General features: G+C 46.8%; 1 protein-coding gene across 2 annotated transcripts in view; it reads left to right on the top strand.

Moving 5' to 3' along the window:
- Positions 1-19,578, top strand: part of NAA16 (N-alpha-acetyltransferase 16, NatA auxiliary subunit) — a 93,414-nt gene extending 73,836 nt beyond the window's left edge. For both annotated transcript variants that reach the window (XM_073580320.1, XM_073580321.1), the window contains exons 15-20: positions 6,259-6,452; positions 7,482-7,590; positions 8,390-8,488; positions 8,591-8,734; positions 9,003-9,100; positions 18,383-19,578. In XM_073580320.1, the coding sequence (XP_073436421.1) occupies positions 6,259-6,452; positions 7,482-7,590; positions 8,390-8,488; positions 8,591-8,734; positions 9,003-9,100; positions 18,383-18,583 (845 nt within the window). In that variant the 3' untranslated portion in view covers positions 18,584-19,578. The remainder of the gene's footprint in view (positions 1-6,258; positions 6,453-7,481; positions 7,591-8,389; positions 8,489-8,590; positions 8,735-9,002; positions 9,101-18,382) is intronic.
- Positions 19,579-21,869: the final 2,291 nt, after the last annotated feature.

The raw sequence follows: 21,869 nt of genomic DNA, 5'->3' as shown, positions 1-21,869 counted from the left end.
CCTACCTATAGGGTGGATCGATTGAGCATACCCCTTTAGGAACTCTTCCAGCTCTGCTACATCAGCTCAGGAGGATGAGAAGACCTGCATGGATGGCACGGACCGCGACGGCAGGCCTGAGCACTGGAATAGAGGTATGGGGTCGGGTCCTGGTCCCCAGGAGAGGCGCTGACTTTGTCTCAGCAGCAGGGGTTCCAGGGCGCCACATCGCGGCCAAAACCAACCCCCCCCAAGCTCTTGGCGCTTACCGTGGGTAGGCCAAAAATTTAGTCCCCAGCTTTTCCGGCCTACTAGGCCGCAATTTGAATAGCGGCGCCCACGCTAGTGCTGCCACCCCCCTTCCTTGGCACCTCTCGTCTCTTACGAGAGGCGCAATCCTAGTCTCGGGGGGCCATGAAATTTACCTCAGCCTGCTCTGGAAATAGGCTGTGAGGCGCACACTCTGCCGGATACCGGGTGACACCACAGGGCCACCGTAATTCTCCCCGGGGACACAGCACAAGATCGGGGTAAGCTGCATCTGCCCTCAGAACAAAGCTTAACCCCTTCCCAGCACATTCCCTGCAGCTGCAGACCAGAATCTGCCTTTAACCCTTTCAGGATCGCTATGTCTCAATCTAAGGAGGCTAAACGGGCTGCTAAGAAGCACACTGTGTTTTTTACCGTGTGTACCACTTGCAAGACTGCCTTACCGAGTGCCCAGACTAATCCGTTATGCACGGACTGTGGCCCGGCCTGGGCTCAAAACGCCCCTCGCCACCGCTGCTGCGGGGCTTCCTGCGTTTAGACCCCCTGAGTGAGCTGCGTCCCTGTCACGGTTGGTGGAGTCACTGACCTAGGCCATAAACTTCCTCCGGGAAGCCTCTTTAAGTCAGAAAGCATCTTTACCGCCCAAGCAGGGCTCTGGCGACGGTGGGGAACCGTCCACCAGCAGGGGCCGTACTCGCTCAAGGGATGGTCAGGCGAGAAAGCGGACCCATGATGCGTCCCCTAGTCACACTTGCGCTTCAGTACCGGCGAGTTCTGTCTCTTCTCTCGCTCTCCCTCTCCTATTGTTCGCAGCGAGCATGACTCTGAATTCGATTCTGACGCGTCAGCCCCTCAGAATCCTCCAACTGACCAAGAGTCGCTTGATTCTCTTATAGAATCAGTCAACAGGATTCTGGAGTTGGATGAAGAAAATATTCCTGCTCCAGCACACGCTATCTCATTTAAGAGGACCAAACGTGTACGCAGGTTATTTGCAAGCCATCCGGAGTTTAAGGACATTGTCCAGAAACATAGGGATCGGCCACATAAGCGGTTCACAGGGCAAAAGTCTACTGAGACTAAATACCCTTTTGCTCCAGACCTAATGAAGAATTGGTTACAGTCCCCTTCGGTGGACCCTCCAGTATCGCGTCTTGCTTCTAAAACTCTTCTATCCGTCTCTGAGGGCTCCTCAGTCAGAAACCCCTCCGATCGTCAAATTGACTACCTTGCCCGCTCAATTTTTGAAGCTTCAGGAGCGGTGCTTTTTTCATCTTTCGCGGCGACTTGGGTCACTAAGGCAATGGCCGCTTGGGCAGAAGTCTTAATTACTGCCTTCCAGGGTACCAATCTTCCTCAGAAGGCAACCAGGGTCGCCAGGCAGATAATTCACGCAGCGGACTTTGTAGTGGACGCTTCTTTAGATGCCGCCAATTGTGCTGCTCAAACTGCCGCTAATGCGATCTCCATTAGAAAAGCCCTATGGCTCCGCGACTGGCGGGCGGATGCCAAATCTAAAAGATCGTTGACTTCCCTGCCCAGACTGGTCGTCTTTTTTGGAGAGAAACTGGACCAGCTCATTTCTGATACTACCGGGGTAAAGAGTAAATTCCTTCCTCAACAAGAGGCTGTTCGGCCGTTTCGGAGCCAACAGCCGACGAGTTTTCGACCTTTTTGCAACAATTCCGGTTGGTCCTCCACTACCTTCTCTCCCGGATCAAGTCGCGGAGACAGAGGCTCCCAGGTCTCATACAGACCTCACCGCTCTTGGAAGCCCAGGGCATATGGATCTAGAGGAGCCAGACCCCATAGATCTTCTACACAATGACTTGTTGCGTTATCCGGCGGACTCCGTTAATGTAGGCGGTCGTCTACTTTCCTTCAGTGACACCTGCTTCGCGGTCATCCACGACAAGTGGGTCAGGGAGCTGGTGTCCTCCGGATACAAGATAGAATTCTCGTCGTCCTCACGCCCCCAAGAAAAAGACGAGCCTTCCTTCGGGCTGTTCAGGCTCTGCAAAGGGACGAAGTCATCATTCCGGTCCCTCATCACGAAAGGTTCAGGGGTTTTTATTCAAACCTTTTTGTGGTTCCAAAGAAGGACGGGACGATGCGGCCCATACTAGATCTCAAACTGTTAAATCAGTTTGTCAAGGTACGCGATTCCGAATGGAATCTCTCGATCACTTGTCGCTTCCATGTAAAAAGGAGAGTTCCTAGCATCCATCAACATCAAGGACGCTTACCTTCACATTCCGATCTGCTCGTCCCACCAGCAGTTCCTGCAGTTTGCAATTGGCGAGGAACACTTCCAGTTTGTTGCCTTGCCCTTCGGACTCGCCACCGCCCCCAGGGTCTTTACCAAGGTCATGGCGGCTGTCATGGCCATTCTCCACTCTCGGACGACCTGCTCATCAAGGGTCCGTCCCTTCCAGCCTGCGAGGAATCCGTGGATATAACAGTAAATTCTTTCTCGCCTTGACTGGAAATAAACTTCGAAAAGTCTTTCCCGAAACCGGCCCAGCAGATTTCCTTTTTAGGAATGATCTTGGACACTTCCCGCAAGGTTGGTCATTCTCCCTCCAGAAAAGACCCAAGCCTTACAACAGGCAGCGCGGACTCTTTCCCGACCGGTTTCTCACTCCATTCGTTTCAGCATGAGAGTTCTCGGAAAGATGGTGGCAGTATTGGAAGCAGTTCCATTCACACTGTTCCATCTCCGTCCCTTACAACACGCATTGCTTTTAGCTTGGGACAAGAACCCATTCTCCCTGGACCGTCGGTTCCTTCTGTCCCTGCGGGTCAGACAAGCCCTCAAGTGGTGGACACTGAAGTCCTCCCTGAGTCAAGAGAGGTCTTTTCTCGCAGTAAGATGGTTGGTAGTAACCACCGACGCAAGTCTTCTGGGCTGGGGTGTGGTCTTTCGTCACCACACGGCACAGGGTCGTTGATCAACTCGAGAGTCACGTCTCACCATCAACATCTTGGAGATACGTGCGATCAGACTAGCTCTACGGAGTTTCCACCATCTCCTCTCAGGTCACCCCATCAGGATCCAGTCCGACAACGCTACGGCTGTAGCGTATATCAACCGCCAGGGAGGTACTCGCAGCAGGATGGCCATGCACGAAGTGAGTCACATCCTCCATTGGGCCGAGACCAACCATTCGCCCATCTCCGCAATCCACATCCCGGGCGTAGAGAACTGGGCAGCATATTTTCTCAGTCGCCAGGGCCTTGCCTCGGGAGAGTGGTCTCTTCATTCGGAAGTCTTTCAGCAGATTTGTCATCGTTGGGGGACTACGGATGTGGATCTCATGGCCTCAAGACTAAGCAACAAGGTTCCTCGATTCATTGCCCGATTGCGCGATCCATGCGTCATGTGAGCGGACGCCCTAGTTCTGTCGTGGCACCGGTTCCGGCTCCCGTACATCTTTCCCCCTCTTCCCTTGCTTCCAAGGGTCATCAAGAAGATCAGAACAGAGGGAGTACCAGTGATCCTTGTCGCGCCAGATTGGCCGCGCCGGGCATAGTATGCAGAACTGATACAACTGATCGCCGACGTCCCCTGGCGACTTCCAGATTGCATGGATCTACTCTCTCAGGGCCTGATTTACCACCAGAACTCCGGGGCCCTGTCTTCGATGGCGTGGCCGTTGAATCCTGGATTTTAGCACAGGCTGGGTTCTCTCACGACGTGATTTCCACCATGATTAGTGCTAGGAAGCCTGTGTCCATGCGCATCTATCACCGCACCTGGAAAACCTTCTTTTCATGGTGCAAGGATCATGGTTGATCCCCTCTGGTGTTTTCCATTCCGGCCATATTGGAATTCCTTCAATCCGGATTAAAGTCAGGCCTCGCGCTTAGCTCGCTCAAGGGCCAGATTTCGGCCTTGTCAGTGCTATTCCAACGCAAAATTGCCACCAAACTTCAGGTTAAAACGTTCATTCAGGGAGTCTCCCATGTGGCGCCTCCTAATAGAAGGCCTTTGGAGTCATGGGACCTTAACCTGGTTCTTGGGGCCTTACATGAGGCTCATTTTGAACCGCTGCAGGACGTGCCACTGACCATACTCTCTTGGAAGGTGGTCTTTCTAGTGGCAATTACGTCAATCAGACGAGTTTCGGAATTGGCGGCCCTGTCCTGCTGCCCTACGTTCCTGAACTTTCATCAGCACAAGGCAGTTCTCAGGATGTCCCCGTCCTTCCTGCTCAAAGTCGTATCCTCTTTCCGTCTCAATGAGGAAATTGTTTTGCCTTCCTTTTGTCCGGCACCAGTCCATTGCATTGAGAAGGCCCTCCACACCCTGGATGTGGTTAGGGCTTTGAGACGGTACATCTCGCAGACGGCTCCCTTCCACAAGTCAGATGCCCTGTTCATACTTCCAGAGGTGCATGGGAAGGGTCTAGGCGCTTCAAAAGCCACGCTAGCCAGGTGGATTCGCTTGGCAATTCAGGAATCCTACCGTGTCAGGAACGCGCCTGTCCCATTAGGGATTAAAGTGCACTCTACCCGCTCAGTGGGCGCCTTTTGGGCCAATTGGCACCAGGCCTCGGCAGAACAGGTCTGCAAGGCTGCGACTTGGTCCAGTCTGCATACTTTTACAAAACATTACCAAATTCATTCTCAGGCCACCTCTGCGGATGCAGCTCTCGGCAGACGCATCCTGCAATCAGCAGTACCACAGTGTTGAGTCAGTAGTACATGGGGTATTAGCAGATGTATGCTCCCCACCCAGGGACTTCTTTAGGATGTCCCGCTGTCTGTGTCCCCCAATGAGGCGTAGGAGAAATAGGGATTTTTGTGTGCTCACTGTAAAATCCTTTTCTCCTAGCCAGTCATTGGGGGACACCGCACCCACCCTGTTTAGCCTAATGGCTCACTGTAGCATTTTTAGGTTTTGACATAGTTATGGTTATTGTTGACTGTTTATGCTCCCACTGCTTTTTTCACCGAACTGGAGAAATCTCATCCAGCGATAAGGTGTATAACACCCACTGTCTGTGTCCCCCAATGATTGGCTCGGAGAAAAGGATTTTACGGTGAGTACACAAAAATCCCTATTTTTTTCATCTGCATGATGCCGATTGCTCATGATTTTTCAGCCTCAGGAAGAGAAAGACGTACCTTCCCGAGAGACAAATCTTTGGTAACAACCAGTTGAACTATAATCTAAATTAAAACCTAAACGTTGCAAGCTAATATCTCCTCAACAGAGAGAAGAAATTACAAAAAGGATCAAAACTATGTTTTACTCAGCTCTTCAACCAGAATTTCATCATATCACCAGTATAATATGCTCCAGCCAGTGATGGGTCAACTTTAAATAAACATATACCCGGTAATATAATTCCTCTTCCTTTTAGTATTCTTAATTTGTATTCGGCCATTTCATGTCTAGCAGATGCTTGCTGAACAGCTCTTATGGCAGTCATTAGAGTGCCAATAAGGGCTGTTACCCAGCTTACCACTGACCCTGAATGGTAAGTTTACCTTATAGATTTTGTCTGTGGATAATAATTGTGTGTGTGTGATATACATCATAAGTTTAATGTATATATTTGTGTAAAACAGTGCAGTGACAAAATTGAATCATTGATAAATCAACGCTGTAGTGGGAGAAGATAAACTCAGTTTTACAGTGAATCTCCACTGTTAACACAAAATTATTTTAGGTCCAAAATTCTGTTCTTCTATTGGTATCAGTTTTGTTTTTCTGATGCAGAGTTTATAATCCTCTGTATAGATGCAGATTGAGAATGTAGTACACTGGCCGCCTTCAGTCACCACTAGAGGACGCAGTCTTAATTCTGAGTTAAGAATCTGTAAGCCCCCAGTTCTCTGCTATGCAGGGGATTTGGAGCAGTGTATCAAAAGAATGAAGCACAAATTGCTATGTAGATATATCTAGATATAATATAAATATAATTGACTTATTTATGGCTATGTTGAGATGCGTTCTTCATGTCGTCAGCAATAAAAAACCTAAATTGATTTTGTATTTAGAAAACCTCTCTGCAAAAGAGCTTAAGAAGGTGCTAAGTAAGCAAAGGAGAGCTCAAAAGAAAGCCAAACTGGAAGAAGAGAGGAAACACGCTGAGAGAGAACGCCAGCAAAAGAATCAGAAGAAGAAGAGGGATGAAGAGGAAGAAGATACTAGTAGGCCTAAAGAGGAGCTAGTCCCTGAGAAACTGGAAAGGGTAGGCTGGCCTGTATTACTAAAGTTCTATGATTCCTAAATATTTAGATGGTTAGGGAAGTAAAGAGTATAACTCCAGTATTAATTATGTTTATGACACTTTTGCTACCGGCATTTGGATTTTCTTACCTGAGGCTCACAGTGTCTTCTTAGGTTGCCATCTGAGGTTAATTGCATTTAACATCCCTACAAAAATCATTACATATTAATCTGATCTTATTAGTTACCAATACCAAAAATACTTGGTTGTTCGAACCGTGGAGAGAGCATAACATGCTCAATCCTTTCTCTTCTACCTGTTTCTTGGAGTGGAGTGGTCTGCACATGATTGCAACCAATGTTTGGATTCAGCGTGTTACTGCCTCCCAAATCTTTACCATAGCCCGGACATCCCCTTTAAAAGTGTGTTCCCGGCTCATGTGTTAGACCACGGTATATGCCATACATGTATTGTTGATACAGGTCCCACCAATGAGCGCCATTCTCAAGATAGATGAATGTCCCATTGGCGAGCCCAGCATAAACTATACATGTATTTAAAGTCCTGTGGATACACCATCAATGTGCGAATTTTTGATGCTTTCTGCAGTTGTGATGAGCATCTCACTTTCAATGACATTTAGCATTAATTGTTACTGAAAAGAAACACTTTGACCATTGAGCTAATACTTAGGAGCTAAAAGCCAAGCTGCCCATTTGCAATTTTCCTTTGGTGATCAAGAATCACCAGGTGATGTTATGGAGATGTTCCTGCTTACAAGAGAACATATTTTCTCAGTGTAAGCATTATATAATAAGTATTGCAGTCTTGTTTTGCTTCTTTCTTGCTACAAGCCTCACTAATAAGTTATCATAATTGAGATCCTGTTCCTGACCATAGAAATTAATGTCTTCAATATTTTTTGTAAATCTGTTATTGGTCATAATGCATTCACGATCACAAGAACCTGCCTGGATATGGTAAGAAGATATCACAATGATGCAACGTGACAAATGTAAATTTCACACTTCTTTTTGTATTTCAAAACAGACAGAATACCCACTAGAAGAAGCAATCAAATTCCTTACACCATTGAAAACTCTTGCATCTAACAATATCCAAACACATTTATTGGCATTTGAGATCTATTTAAAAAAAGGTAAAGAAATAACCAGCAATGTTTTATATAGTTACACAATTTGTAGCCTGGTTGATAACGTGGTACAGGCTGTTGTAGTAGTCTTTTTTTTTTTTTTTTTCTAGAATTGGGCTCTGTTCACATTAGCATCATGGGTTCTGTGTAGAATGGAAGCCATTTTCTGTTAATGGATTCATTTTAACGAACACATCTAAGCAAACAGTGATAGACCCCATTAACTTTGAGGCTGTTTCCAATATTTTTGACAAATGGATTCAGTCTTGCTATAAAGATTAATAGATATAGATGTATCGAGCGCCAAACTAATGTCTGATTTCACACTAGCAAACATTGTTTATGTGGTTTGACAAACTTTACCACTTATTAACTTTGTATTTTAGCTGCCACTCGTTTGGCAGAACGAGTGTATATTTGCTACTCGTTATATCTGCTGTGTGAAGAAACACTCATGAAGCCCAGATGTGAACAGATAAGAACTGCAAGTTGATACAATTTTATTGGTTTACGTTTAAAGTTATGAGACGAAAATAATATATTTATTATTATAGCGTCACTTATTCTATGGCACTTTACATGTGAGGAGGGGTGTGCATAATAAAAATAATTACAATAATCGTGAACAGTACAAATCACCAACTGGTACAGGAGGAGAGGACCTTGCCCGCGAGGGCTCACACTCTGCAATATGTCCCTTTGTCCTCAAAGGGTTAAGCTCTGTTTTTTTATGTATTTATATTGTAATAGTGTTTTTATTATTGCTATTACTTTTAATTGAACTTTGTCATTTCTTTAACCATAGGAAAATTCCTCTTGATGTTGCAGTCTGTCAAAAGAGCATTTTCTATCGATAGAAATAACCCATGGTTGCATGAGTCTTTAATACGCTTCTCAAAATCAGGTAATCCTGGCAATCTGGGCCACCACTATATTTTTAGTTTATGGAGTTCTCCTCTTCGTGCCCTGCTGCTTTCACGATACTGATAGTTTTCCATGCCTCCAGTTTCAGATCACAGTAATCTGCCCGACATAGTGATTAAAGTACTATTACATGAAATGAAGATCATCTTTACCAACAAGAATCTGGAAAGCTTCAATGAAGAGTTTCTCAAAAACAATCCTACCTCCATTCAGCATTTACTTTCAGGTACAATGTAGAGTTGATGAATTCTTTCTCTTTTATCAAAAAGAAATGAGGAAAAGGCATGAAATAGTTTTGTCAACCCAGATCTCCAGCTGTGATATCCACATATTCTTTTAGGACATCTGGATAGGAGGTAAAAATGCACCTAAATGGTCCTTGGTGAATACACGTATTGTTATAGAAGCAGACCTCCTCAGCACAGACAGGGCAAAGAGTGCATGATTCTAGAAAAACGACAAAAATAGGAATAATCTTTTATTATTTCCTACAGGTGCAAGAATGATGTATCATTTGGACAAGTCAAGACAAGAGAAGGCGATTGCCATAGCAACAAGACTTGATGATACTCTAATTGACAGGAATGTACAGGTAAGCCATGTAACACAGCCGCTTTTCTAAGGCTTTGTGCACACGTAGATTTTGGTCCTGCGGATCTCTAAAAATCCACAGGTAAAATCTCATGTCAAAAGACCTGCGGTTTAGCCCTGCAATTTGACACCTCTACAATGGAGAAGGTGTGAAACCACTGCGGAATCCGCATAAAGAATTGACATGCTGCGGTTTTGAACCCGCAGCAAATCCGCGCGGAAAAATCCGCAGCATGTGCACAGCGGTTTTCATTTTACCATTGAAAACAATGGTACTGTACAATGCAGCTATATCTGCTGCGGACCCGCAGCAGAATCCGCGCCGTGTGCACATAGCCTTATAGTCGTCACCTATTGACAGCTTTGACTGCGCTCTTACAAGCAAGGATGTCAATTACTTGACCTTCAATTTAATGAATTGTGAGTTATACTGAATATTTTCTTAGTGTGCTTTCACATTGTGTTTAGGAAACCGTTCTTGCCCCATCGGGGCTTGGGTCCGATTTCCCCCCCCCCCCCTTCAAAATTGGATTCGGGCGTATGCGCCGACGAGGTCATAGATTATAATGGTGTCGACTGAGTGAATATGCGGACATCCAGATGCAATCTACTACACTACTTCTGGGTGTCCGCCACCAGTAAGTGTGTATGCTCAAAAATGATGCCTGACAGAGCATACATTCACTCTGTCAACACCATCATAGTCTGTGGCCCCGTTAGCGCATACTACTGAATCCCATTTTGTAGGGGGTTCGGACCCAAGCCCCGATGGGGACAACGAACGGTTTCCTAAACGTAATGTGAAAGCACCCTAAGAAAATATTTTGTATAACTTGTACTACACGGAGCATAGGGGATCGTTATTTGTAGTATGTACTTGAGTATTGCTGTATATAGTACAAACGAATGCAGGTTCAAATCAGAAGGGTGAACTAACTCATAAAGTGTAAAATGATTAAAAGAAAAAGTATAAAACAACAAAAAAAAATAATTCCCCACTTTTTTCCCCAACCCCCCCCCCCCAAAAAAAAAAAAAAAAGTCCAATCCATAAAAATACAAAATTAACCCCTAATGTAAATGACATAAGAAAAAAAAATTGCAATACAAAGCAATCAAAATGTCTTGTACAGTACCCCAAATTGATACAGTTTTTATGTGCAAAAAAACATGTTCTCATACAGCTTTCTCAAAGTTCTGGGTTCTGGAAAACTGTGACACCAACCTTATTTCTTTATCGCCTTATTGGGAGACACAGAATATCATGGGTGTATGCTGCTGCTGCTGCTAGGAGGCTGAGACTATGCAAAACAAGAAAAATTAGCTCCTCCCCGGCAGTATACACCCACCGACAGGCACCAAGCACCTCAGTTTGTGCTTAGTGTCTGTAGGAGGCGGACCGGGATCTTCCCAGATCCGCAATTAACCTTTCTTTCCTTTAGGTGTTCTAGTGGAACTTTTTAATTTGTTGTCTTTTGTCTTGCAGATTCAAGTCGGGAAACAGGGTGGAAGTTTCACCCTGCTTTCCCATATCAGGCGGCTGAGCGAGCAGTGTGGCTGATCCCACATCGCAACTCTCAGTACGCTGGCAGGTCTTTTTCCATATCACCTTCTGGTGCTATGGGATCTGGACAGGTGGCTGGTCCTTGCCAAATTCCCCTCCTCACCCCTCTCTCGGGACAGGGCTGAGAGGAAGTCGGCGATCGCAAGATTCTCCTCACCAACAAGAGGTTAATGCCGTCTTCTGCAGAATGCGGGTATAGAGGACAGTTGCCAGCGGCTTGCCACTACCCTTGTGAGGCCCCTGTGATCATCCTCTTGAGGGACGTCAGGTAAGTGCCTGTACGATCCCTCCAGCCCACAGCATTACCAGAAGAACCACCGTTAACATCATCAGGCTGTTTGAATCTCCCGCCCCTCTCCCTGCATGACGGGCGCCGCTCTCATCAGCCGCGCGCCTCTCCACATATATTCAAGAGGGCTAAATACAGGGTTTTCTCTCCCCCGTTGTCAGAGCTGGGCAGGGGTTTCAAAAGTTTTTCTGCGCGCACAGTACCTCCTTACAGGCCTTCTCTTCTCCTTCCTGAGTGATTCCATCACGGGGCTGCTGTGCCGGCTCTTTCACTTTCGCTTTCATTTCAGCTCCTGCTCTCAGAGCGCCTCCTCCTTCTTCTGAGCGTGCTGTCCTCGCGCCTTTTTTAGCCCATCACAGGGCTCCTTTTCTCTTTTTGTATGTCAGATCCAATCGCGGCTCAGCCGCTAAGCTCCGCCCACCGCTCACCTCATCAGGCATTTCCTGCTTTTTCTGTCCTGGCTTTCTGTGCTGCTTGGGGGACACTTCAGCGGTTCTGCTGCTTGCCGGACCTAGGTAGGCTCTGCTCTAGGCAGAAATATTAGCTCTCTTCCGCAGTTCTTCCCCAATTCCCGCGGCCATTCAGCACAGTTTTCTTATGCCCAAGTCTGCAAGGGAGCTCTGTTTCAGGCCCACCACTACTCATTACGCCTGTGCGCGCTGTAAAAAGAAGTGGGCTTCGAGTCAGCCATCTCCTTTCTTCCCGTCCTGCAGTCCTTCAGCTATGTCGGCCTCTCAGGAGCACACAGATTCCCGTGATGAGGGCACTTCCCCTCTCCCAGAATGGGCCGTTGTTATGTCTCAGTCGGTCTCCGATCTGACCAAAGTCTCTCAGTCCCTGGTCCAGGTCCTAGAACGTTTGCCTCAGCTATCCACAGCCACCTCTGCACCGACCGCCTCTCAAGGTGAGTCGTCCGCACCTGACCGCGACCTTCAGAGGGACAGGCCGAATAGGATGTCTAGGAAGCGTGTCCTATCGGGCTCGTCTTCCAGTTCGCTAGGCCCGTCTGCTTCACCCAGGTGTCCGTCTCCTTCAGAGGACGACCTTAGGTCAGACGACGATCCACAATCAGGATATAGTTCAGAAGCAGATGACATGTCTAAAACATGAAATATGGTCGATAGTCTCCTTTCAGCTATCTTCCAAACTCTGAAGATTAAGCAGGACAAGCCCCTTCCTCAGGAATGTTCTGTTCCATTTAAACGATCAAGGCCTCCATCCCAAACTTTTCCAAACCACAAGGAGTTCAATACTACTCTAGCCAAACATTGGGAGCACCCTGAGCAACGTTTTTCGGGCCGCAGGTATTTAGATGTTCTGTACTCCTTTGAGGCTGAATTGCTTTCAAAATGGACCAAAGCCCCTGAAGTGGACCCTCCCGTTTCTCGCATAGCCTCTAAGATGGTTCTGTCCCTTCCAGACGGGGCATCGCTTAAGGATCCAACAGATAGACTTCGCCAGAGATTCTGCCTATCTTTGAGGCCTCCGGCGCCTCCCTCTGCCCTATTTTCGCCTCCTCCTGGGTGGCTAAAGTCATTTCGGCTTGGGCAAAAACTCTTTGCAGAGGCATCTTAGCGGCAGCTCCACAGGACGAGCTGGCAGATCTAGCAGATCAAATTAATCATGCGGGTAAATACCTTTTAGCCGCCTCCTTAGATGCGGCCGGTTGCGTAGCAAGGGCTAACAGCAATATAGTGGCTGTACGCCGAGTTCTTTGGTTAAAGTCATGGAATGCGGATACCACCTCTAAAAAGTCGCTCACCAATCTGCCTTTCCATGGTTCTAGGCTCTTTGGGGCCAAGCTGGATCAAATAATTTCCAATGCCACTGGGGGTAAAAGCACTTCCCTCCCCCAGTCTCGACCAAAACGCCTTTTTAACAGAAAGGGTTTTCGGCCCTTTAGGCCCTTTCGTCCGTTCTCATCCACAGAGAGATCTGTCCAGCAAGAGCGTCCTTCCGCATCTAGGGAGCGAGAGCAGAAGAAACCATCTTACAAACCTGCTCCCCGCTGGAGATCTAGAGGACAATACTCCAGGTCCTCAGGTGCCCGTTCCGGTAGGTTTGCCTCCAAGTGACGGGGCACCCCCACCTGGAAGTTTTTCCAGGGTGGGAGGCAGACTTTCCTTTTTCGTGGACGCTTGGCTGTCGGTTGTCGACGATGCTTGGGTCAGGGAAATCATCGCATCCGGTTACAGGATCGAATTTTCTTCCCCGCCAGACAGACGTTTTTTCCTGTCTCGACCTCCAAGACAACGGTCCCACATTCCAGGATTCTTTCAGGCCGTCTCCTCCCTTCTTTCTGCCGGAGTGATTATTCCTGTTCCCTCAGACGAACGGTTTTCAGGGTTCTACTCAAATCTCTTCGTAGTCCCGAAGAAAGACAGCTCCCTGCGGCCAATCCTGGACCTCAAATTGCTCAATCGCCACGTGAAGATTCTTCACTTCAAAATGGAGTCTCTTCGATTGGTGATAGCCCCAATGGAGCCCAGAGAATTTCTCTGCTCTGTGGACATACGGGATGCCTATCTTCACATCCCTGTTTGCTTGCAGCATCAGAAATATCTCAGGTTTGCGATTCAGGAAAGTCATTACCAGTTCACGGCTCTTCCCTTCGGCCTAGCCTCCGCCCCCCCCTTGTTTTCGCGAAAGTGATGGCGACTGTCATGGCCATCCTTCGATCCAGAGGGATTCTCATCATTCCTTATCTGGACGATCTCTTAATCAAGGGCTCGTCCCGTCAAGACTGTCTCCTAAGTCTTCAGATAACCCTGGATACTCTCAGCCGTTTCGGATGGTTAGTCAACAAAGAAAAGTCCATTCTCAGCCCCACTCAGTGTCTGACCTTTTTAGGCATGGAATTTGACACGAATCTGGCCCGGGTGTTTCTTCCGAGGGAAAAATTTGCATCTCTGTTCAAAGGGATTTGAGCCCTCAAACGGCCAACGCCCATTCCCCTTTGATTCTGCATGAAAGTTCTGGGGAAGATGGTGGCTTCCTTGGAAGCAGTGCCCTTTGCACAGTTTCACCTTCGCCCTCATCAGCTGTCCCTCCTTTCAGCCTGGGACAAGACAACGTTGTCCTTAGACCGGCCCATTCTCCTCCCTCTCAAAGTGAGGCAATCCCTCACTTGGTGGACAATGTCTATGTCAGTCCTCCAAGGGAGGTCCTTCCTTCCGCTTTAGTGGCAAGTCATCACCACCGATGCCAGCCTCCTGGGTTGGGGAGCGGTTTTCCATCAGAGGACGGCCCAAGGACACTGGAACCCACAGGAAGCTCTTCTCCCTATCAATCTGCTCGAGATCAGAGCAATCTTTCTGGCCCTTCTTCGCTGGCAACCCCTTCTCGTCGGCAAGCCGATCCGCATTCAGTCGGACAACGCCACGGCTGTGGCGTACATAAACCATCAGGGCGGCACGCGCAGCCACCAAGTCATGTCAGAAGTGGCCAGGATTCTGTGCTGGGCGGAACGTTACGTCCCAGCAATCTCCGCCGTTCACATTCCAGGGGTGGAAAACTGGGCAGCCGACTTTGAGTCATCAAGGCCTAGCATCAGGTGAATGGTCTCTCCATCCCTCACTCTTCGATCAGATATGCCAGCGCTGGGGTTATCCGGATGTCGACCTCATGGCATCTCGGATGAACCACAAAGTTTCGCGCTTCGTAGCCAGGTCCAGGGACCCTCTAGCCGTCGCTTGCGACACCCTAGTAATTCCGTGGTCCCAGTTCCAACTCCCTTATCTTTTTCAACCTCTTGCCTTGATCCCAAGAGTGGTCAAGAAGATAAAATTGGAAGGCATTCCAGTAATTCTTGTGGCTCCAGACTGGCCAAGAAGGCCTTGGTATGCGGAACTGGTGAACATGCTCGCGGACGTTCCCTGGAGGCTTCCAGACCGTCCGGATCTTCTCTCGCAAGGCCGCCTTTACCACGAGAATTCTCGGTCCCTGAATTTAACGGCATGGCCGTTGAGGCCGCAATCCTGAGAGAATCAGGTTTTTCCAACCAGGTGATTCAGATGATCAAAGCCAGGAAGCCAGCCTCCTCCCGCATTTACCATAGGCATTGGAAGGCTTTTTTCCGTTGGTGCGACGAAAAAAAAAAAGGTTTTTCCAATGTCCTTTTCCATTCCGTCCATACTGGGTTTTCTCCAGTCTGGCTTAGGTTCGGGTCTGTCTCTCAGTACCCTCAAGGGCCAGGTTTCCGCCTTGTCTATCCTCTTTCAAAGAGAGCTCTCTTCCTTACCGCAGGTTAAGACATTCCTCCAAGGAGTTGCTCATGTGGCTCCTCCTCATCATTCACCGATAGAACCGTGGGATCTCAATCTCGTTCTTAGCGCTCTCCAAAAGGCGCCGTTTGAGCCCATCCAGGACATTCCTTTATCACTTCTGTCATGGAAGGTAACCTTTTTGATCACCATTATATCCATCAGAAGCGTTTCTGAGTTAGCGGCCTTGTCATGTCGTTCTCCTTATCTGGTGCTCCATCACGATAAAGTCGTCCTCAGGCCCGTTCCTTCCTTTCTTCCAAAGGTGGTTTCCTCCTTTCACATCAACGAGGATATCGTTCTTCCATCGTTTTGTCCTCCTTCTCACCCTCTTGAGAAGTCGCTCCACAAACTGGATGTTGTTAGAGCCTTCCGTGTCTACCTCGCTAGGACCGCTTCACTTCGTCAATCCGATTCATTGCTGGTCATCTCTGAAGGTCACCGGAAAGGGCTTCCGGCATCCAAATCCACGATCGCTCGCTGGATTCGTTCTACCATTCAGCAAGCATACCGACTTCAGGAAAAACGGCCCCCTCCGGGAGTGAGAGCTCACTCCACCCGGGCTGTAGCAGCTTCGTGGGCCGTTCGACACCAGGCTTCGGCTCTGCAAATTTGCAGGGCCGTGACCTGGTCGTCCTTGCACACATTTGCGAGGTTCTACAGGGTTCGTACCCAGGCCTCTTCTGATGCAGTTGTTGGTAGGAAGGTTCTGCAGGCGGCGGTGGCGCACCGCCGACCTAAGCCCTTCCTATTCTTTCGTTCCTTATTGCTGTTCCCGCCCTTGGGACTGCTTTGGAACGTCCCATGGTATTCTGTGTCCCCCAATAAGGCGATAAAGAAAGATGGATTTTTGGTTCTTACCGTAAAATCTCTTTCTTGGAGCCTTCATTGGGGGACACAGCACCCTCCCTGTTTAAATTGTACCGTGTTGGGTCTTTGAGTCCCTTGTTGAGTTGATACATATGTTTAGAGTTACATGATTTTTCCTACTGCTTTTTCACCAACTGAGGTGCTTGGTGCCTGTCGGTGGGTGTATACTGCCGGGGAGGAGCTAATTTTTCTTGTTTTGCATAGTGTCGGCCTCCTAGCAGCAGCATATACCCATGGTATTGTGTCCCCCAATGAAGGCTCCAAGAAAGAGATTTTACAGTAAGAATCAAAAAGCCATCTTTTTTTACAAAGTTCAATATTATAATATAAGTTTGGTATCACTATAATCTTGTGGCCAGAAACACCATATTACTACCGTATGTATAAACAAAAAACAGGACGGATTTGCATATTTTTTTTTCACTTTGAAAATTTTTTTACCCCATTTTTCTGTACATTGTATGGTAAAATGGAAAATCAAAAATTGCCTGCGGAGTATATTACTCTTCTCATTATCAGAAGTGTTCAAGCAGTGAATTCTACCAGCAGAACAATTGTACAAATGTACTGCAATTACAATGCTCCAATGGGGGGAACATTTATCATCGTAAAGGCCTGACTCAGATAGGGAAAAAAGGTAAAAAAAAAAAAAAAAAAAAAAAAAAAAAGGGTCACTTTCCGCCAGGGTGCAGCAGTGTTTGGGCACTGTGTCCTTTACTTACCATCAATGATTTTCTTTTATGTAACAATATGTAAAGCAAAGCTTCTCCTACCCATGACAGTGTTAAAAAAAACAGATTACACATAGATGGCAGCTTTGTACTGTCCGTGATTTTCGTGGACATTTAGACTTGTATGGGTGATTTGGGTGATCTGTGTTCAAAAATAGACATGTCTCCATGATGTCTGGGTGGACACGGTTTTCTACAAGCCACAAACATGTAAACTGCCCCAAAGACTATAATGGGTAGCTGATCTATCCATGAAAAACTAGGCTAGAACACATGTTAAAACCAGATGTCTGAATGCGGCCTTATAGAATTTGTGCCTCGTGTTGTGGTTAAATTGTCTGTCCTTCTGGGAAGGAGTAGTTGCAAATATTAACAGTATATTCAGTCGATGTAGAATTGTCCCCCTTCATATGCTTACTGGGATATGTCCAGGATTTGAATACTGATGAATATGGCAAGATGGCATGCTATAGTGGCAAGGAAATGAATAACCCAGAACTGGATGTCTGATCAGGCGCCTTCGGTATCAGAATTTATAGGCAAAATTAATTGGCTGTTAAGTATAGAGAAGGATATTTATCCAAAAAGAGGTGATCTCTAAATTTGATAAACTGTGGAATCCGTGGAGTGATAGTCCTGGATTAGTGGCAAAGATTTGGTTTAGGTCTGTTCTGATTATTGCGCTTAATCATTCCTCTGATATGCTATCCATGATCCCTCACACTGGGATTCTTTACCTATTATTATCCTGTAATGCAAAAGCCTAAGATTTCTGATGTTACCGTAATTTGATTTAGGGTGGTTTCACATTAGCGCTTTTTAAGCGCACGCACGGCCGGGGGTAGCTCCGCCCCCGAGCCGGCTCTCTGCCCGGCGTGCCCGCCCCTCGCTTGTAGCGCCGCCTCCTAGCGCACAGCGGCGCCTGCGATCGGCGCACCCTATCTTTAGCATAGGGTGCGCAGATCGTGCACAGGCCGTGCGCTAGTTGCGCTTTGACCTGCGCTGCGCACTTTTGACGGTGCGCCGTGCGCGCCAAAATCAAACTTTTCGGATTTTGGCGCGCACGGCGCACCGTCAAAAGTGCGCAGCGCAGGTCAAAGCGCAACTAGCGCACGGCCTGCGCACGATCTGCGCACCCTATGCTAAAGATAGGGTGCGCCGATCGCAGGGGCCGCTGTGCGCTAGGAGGCGGCGCTACAAGCAAGGGGCGGGCACGCCGGGCAGAGAGCCGGCTCGGGGGCGGAGCTACCCCCGGCCGTGCGTGCTCTTAAAAAGCGCTAATGTGAAACCAGCCTTAGCATGTATCTGCTTACCCATAGAACACTCTTTCGCTGTGCAGAACCAGGGAGCATTACATGCGTTTTATACTTTCCAAGGGTCTTTTATGTTGGGGGTGGGGTTGGAGACTATGTTCTTTAAGTGCTTGTAATATTGTTTGTTGAAAAATTGTCCAAACCAAAGAAAAACATTTGATTAAAAAAGGCCAAAATGCCATTGATTAGGTGAGTGAGCTGTGAATGTGTAGTTCAGGCGTCTTGATCTTGTCCTGTGGTTCTCTCTCCTGCACAGAGCCTGACACGGGTTTTGGAAGCACTCCTTGATGGAAGCTTTGGAAGCTGTAATACTCGGTACGAGGAGTACCGGGCGGCCTGCCATAGACTTTTCCCCTTTACCCCAGCCTTTCTGCTTTCTGAGAATGAAGAGGACTGTAACAGCGTGCAGATAAACCATACAGCTCTTAACCACGATGTTTTCTTCAACGAAATGTAGCACAATGACCAGACTTCTTCAGGAAACACATCTTCAGGGTTCACATGCATCGGGATGCATGGCACATAAGAATGTGGTTCGCTTTTTGACCATGGCCTTTCATCCTTTCTCTCTGAGCCTCCCAAAGAAAGGCCAAAATATGACTTTAGATCAATATCTCTCACATGTACAACAGTAGAGTTTTCAGCCTTTTCTGTGGATTCTGGAAGGAGTCGCTCTTTTGCTTCTTCCTCCGCAATATGGACATTACAACAGGGCGGATTGCTTTCCTAGAATGTTGCATCTCTAGATCTATACTGACAACATTTGTTCACATGTAGCACTTCTTGTTCAGAAAAAAAAAATGCTCTTAGCTTGAAGGTTTTTACATTTTGGGGGTTTGATTTTAAACAGTTGTAATTTTTCTATGACTTCTATAAGTGAAGCATTACGTGTCATTGATCCAGACAGGCAGCACTGCTATACTGTGCTGCCTGATGGTATATGTGTTTGCCAACCATAGACGTTAACCAACCAACTTGTTTCATGTTAGAAGAAAAAGCAACGAACCATGGAAGCAATATCAAACCGGAGTGGCTGTATTTTCTTGTATCTCGTGTGTGTTGTGAAGAGTTTCACGAATGCGTTTTCAATCGGTTGTGTCGGCCGCAGTCACTGAGTGCTGACTGCTGCTTTCCTTCTTCAGAATCACAGTTTTTGCTGTGTTAGGAATGGATTGAAAATGTAAAAGAGTTGAGCCATTGTATAAGACTGATGGTAAAATGTCAAGAATGTATTGTCCACCTGCCCGAGAATCATAAATTCTTATCAGCCAGATTTGTCCATGCTCCTCTCAGAGATAATCCGGCAAAGCTGAACCCCACTGTTTTATGCCGATTTTATTGTAAATAGGTGCAGTCCTCTACATGTTAATTTGTCTTAAAGGGTTGTTCAATCTCCAAAAGTTGTTTGTGTGTTTTACATGCTAATTTATAAAATGTACTAATGTACTTTTATTCTGAGCCTGGTGTCCTATTTTCAGCGCCAATGTTGCAGAACCTCGTAGCTCGTTCAGACAAAATAGGGAACGTTCGCCTCCTTTCAGTGACTAGTAATGTGGAAGGATTGGGCTATTTGACTTAAAGAAGGGGTGAACTTAATTTAATGAGCAGTCATTGCTAATGCAGAGAAGGTGGATTGGTTTAGCTATTGATCGGAGCCTGAAAATTACATCATTAGACATGTGCCCACACAGAGGGCTGCGTTTCTATACCAGAAGTACAGCAGAACCAGCCGTAAAATCAGGACACGTGATATTTTCTTTTTATAAATTAGCATTTTAATCAAATTTATACAAGTTTTTATCTGGATGAACAACCCATTAAGTATTTTAAGAGCTCTGTCTTCTTGATATATGGCTCCAAATACCCTGTATAGCTATATAACCTGCTGTCTGCCTGCACCACCTAGAAGGAGATTGGGGGCATACAGCGAGTTACCTATGGAGCTCAATAATAAACCAGTGTGCAGTAATCTGCATTGCACCCCACAGTGAAGGCGGCAGGCATATTCTCTGCAATGCTGCATCAGTAAAACAGCACAACCATTGCAAACGTTTATTAAGAAATTATTCAGCATGGCATTTTGGTCCTAAAAACAACATGGTGTTAAAAAGTGGACGTTTCCCTCAAGCTTGTAACATTGTCCCAGGACAATACATCTATAGCCTGGAACCACTCTGTTAAATTAGAGGATCTATGATCATTAATATGCACTGATAGCTTGCATTCATTGCTGCTCCTTTGGAAGACTTAACCTTGTTTAGGGCTTTTTCACACATCCTAATATTTCTGGTATTGGTAAAACCCGTACCGGAGATACCCGTGTTTGTGTGTTAAATACGTGTGGCAACCGTGTTCCGCATCAGTATCACGTGTACCGGCGCCTGGGAATCAGCGGTACTGTTCACGCTGTTCCCCGGCGCCGGGTGCTGAAGACAGCTCACATAATGGTCCCCTGCTCACGCTGCAATAAACGCTAGCAGGGGACAATGGTGAGAGTTGTATTCCGCTTATAACAGTGAGAGCAGGCGGCGGCTGATGGGAGTGTTCATCAATCGCCACCTGCTTTATCAGTAAATAAATAATTTAAAAAATTGACGGGAGATTCCCCTGTATTTTTGATAACCAGCAAGGCAAAACTGACAGCTGCTGGCTGCAACCCTCCGCTTTAGCAAGGCTGGTTATCAAGAATAGAGGACTCCCCACGCCATATTTTTTAATTATTTAAATAAATAATAAAAATGGCATGCAGTCCTCCCTATTTTTGACAACCAGCCAAGCTAAAGTAGACAGCTGGGGACTGGTATTCTCAGGCTGGTAAGGGGTCATGGATCCCCCAAAGCAGCTTGCAGCCACCCAGGAAGAGCGTGTCTACTAGATGCGCTAATTATGCTTTGCCTTGCTCTTCCCACTTGCCCAGTGGCAAGTGGGGTTCATATTTGTGGGGTTGATGTCACCTTTGTATTGTCCAGTGACATCTAGACCACGGGTTAGTAATGGAGCGGCATGTATAAGACACCTATCATTTACTAATCCTATAGTTGAATTGTAAGTGAACACACCACAAGTGCAAATTCCTTTGTTTGAAATAAAAACAACACTTTTCCTTTTTAATTTAAAAATAACACAGTTATACTCACCTAACACCCATTCCATTGAAGACCTCATCTCCTGTAATAAAACAAAGATAAAAAACAACCATATCCCTCTCCTTTTCGTCATTATGTCCCACACCATAATCCATGTCTCGGGATAAAACGTTTTCAACCTGGACGGTGCCAAGATGCAACCATCCAGGCTGAGCACCACTGGAGAATGAGTTGCTGCGAGCACGGCATCAGTGAGCAGCGGTGACCTCATTGAGTCTGTGTTCCAAGCTGGGCTGAACTGCGCTGACCTGAGCACTGTGAGAAAGTCTGACTTCACTGCAGATCACCTTGACAAATGCATCAGCCGCCTGCTCTCGCTGATGTCAGTTGATTACAGCTCTGAATAAGCATCTGTCATGATCTGAAGTGATCTGACAGTTTTAAAAGCACAGAGTAAACTTTTTTTTTCCTTTTGGCAAGTTGCCAAGGTGACTTGACTGTCCCCGGTGGTGGTTAGTGGTATCGCACCTTAGGTTTTCAGTTTAAAGTTCTCTGTAATTATGATTCAGGTGTGGGGCTCTATAAATGAGTCTCAGGGTGTGCAATCACGGCTGGTGATATTCATTCTTTCATGGATTCTGAGTTGGTGAGAGCCTG

Source organism: Dendrobates tinctorius, unplaced genomic scaffold, assembly GCF_039654945.1.
Source record: "Dendrobates tinctorius isolate UK_male_01 unplaced genomic scaffold, ASM3965494v1 ptg000064l, whole genome shotgun sequence".
Lineage (NCBI taxonomy): Eukaryota > Metazoa > Chordata > Amphibia > Anura > Dendrobatidae > Dendrobates > Dendrobates tinctorius.
This window is presented reverse-complemented; position numbering and strand designations above follow the sequence as displayed.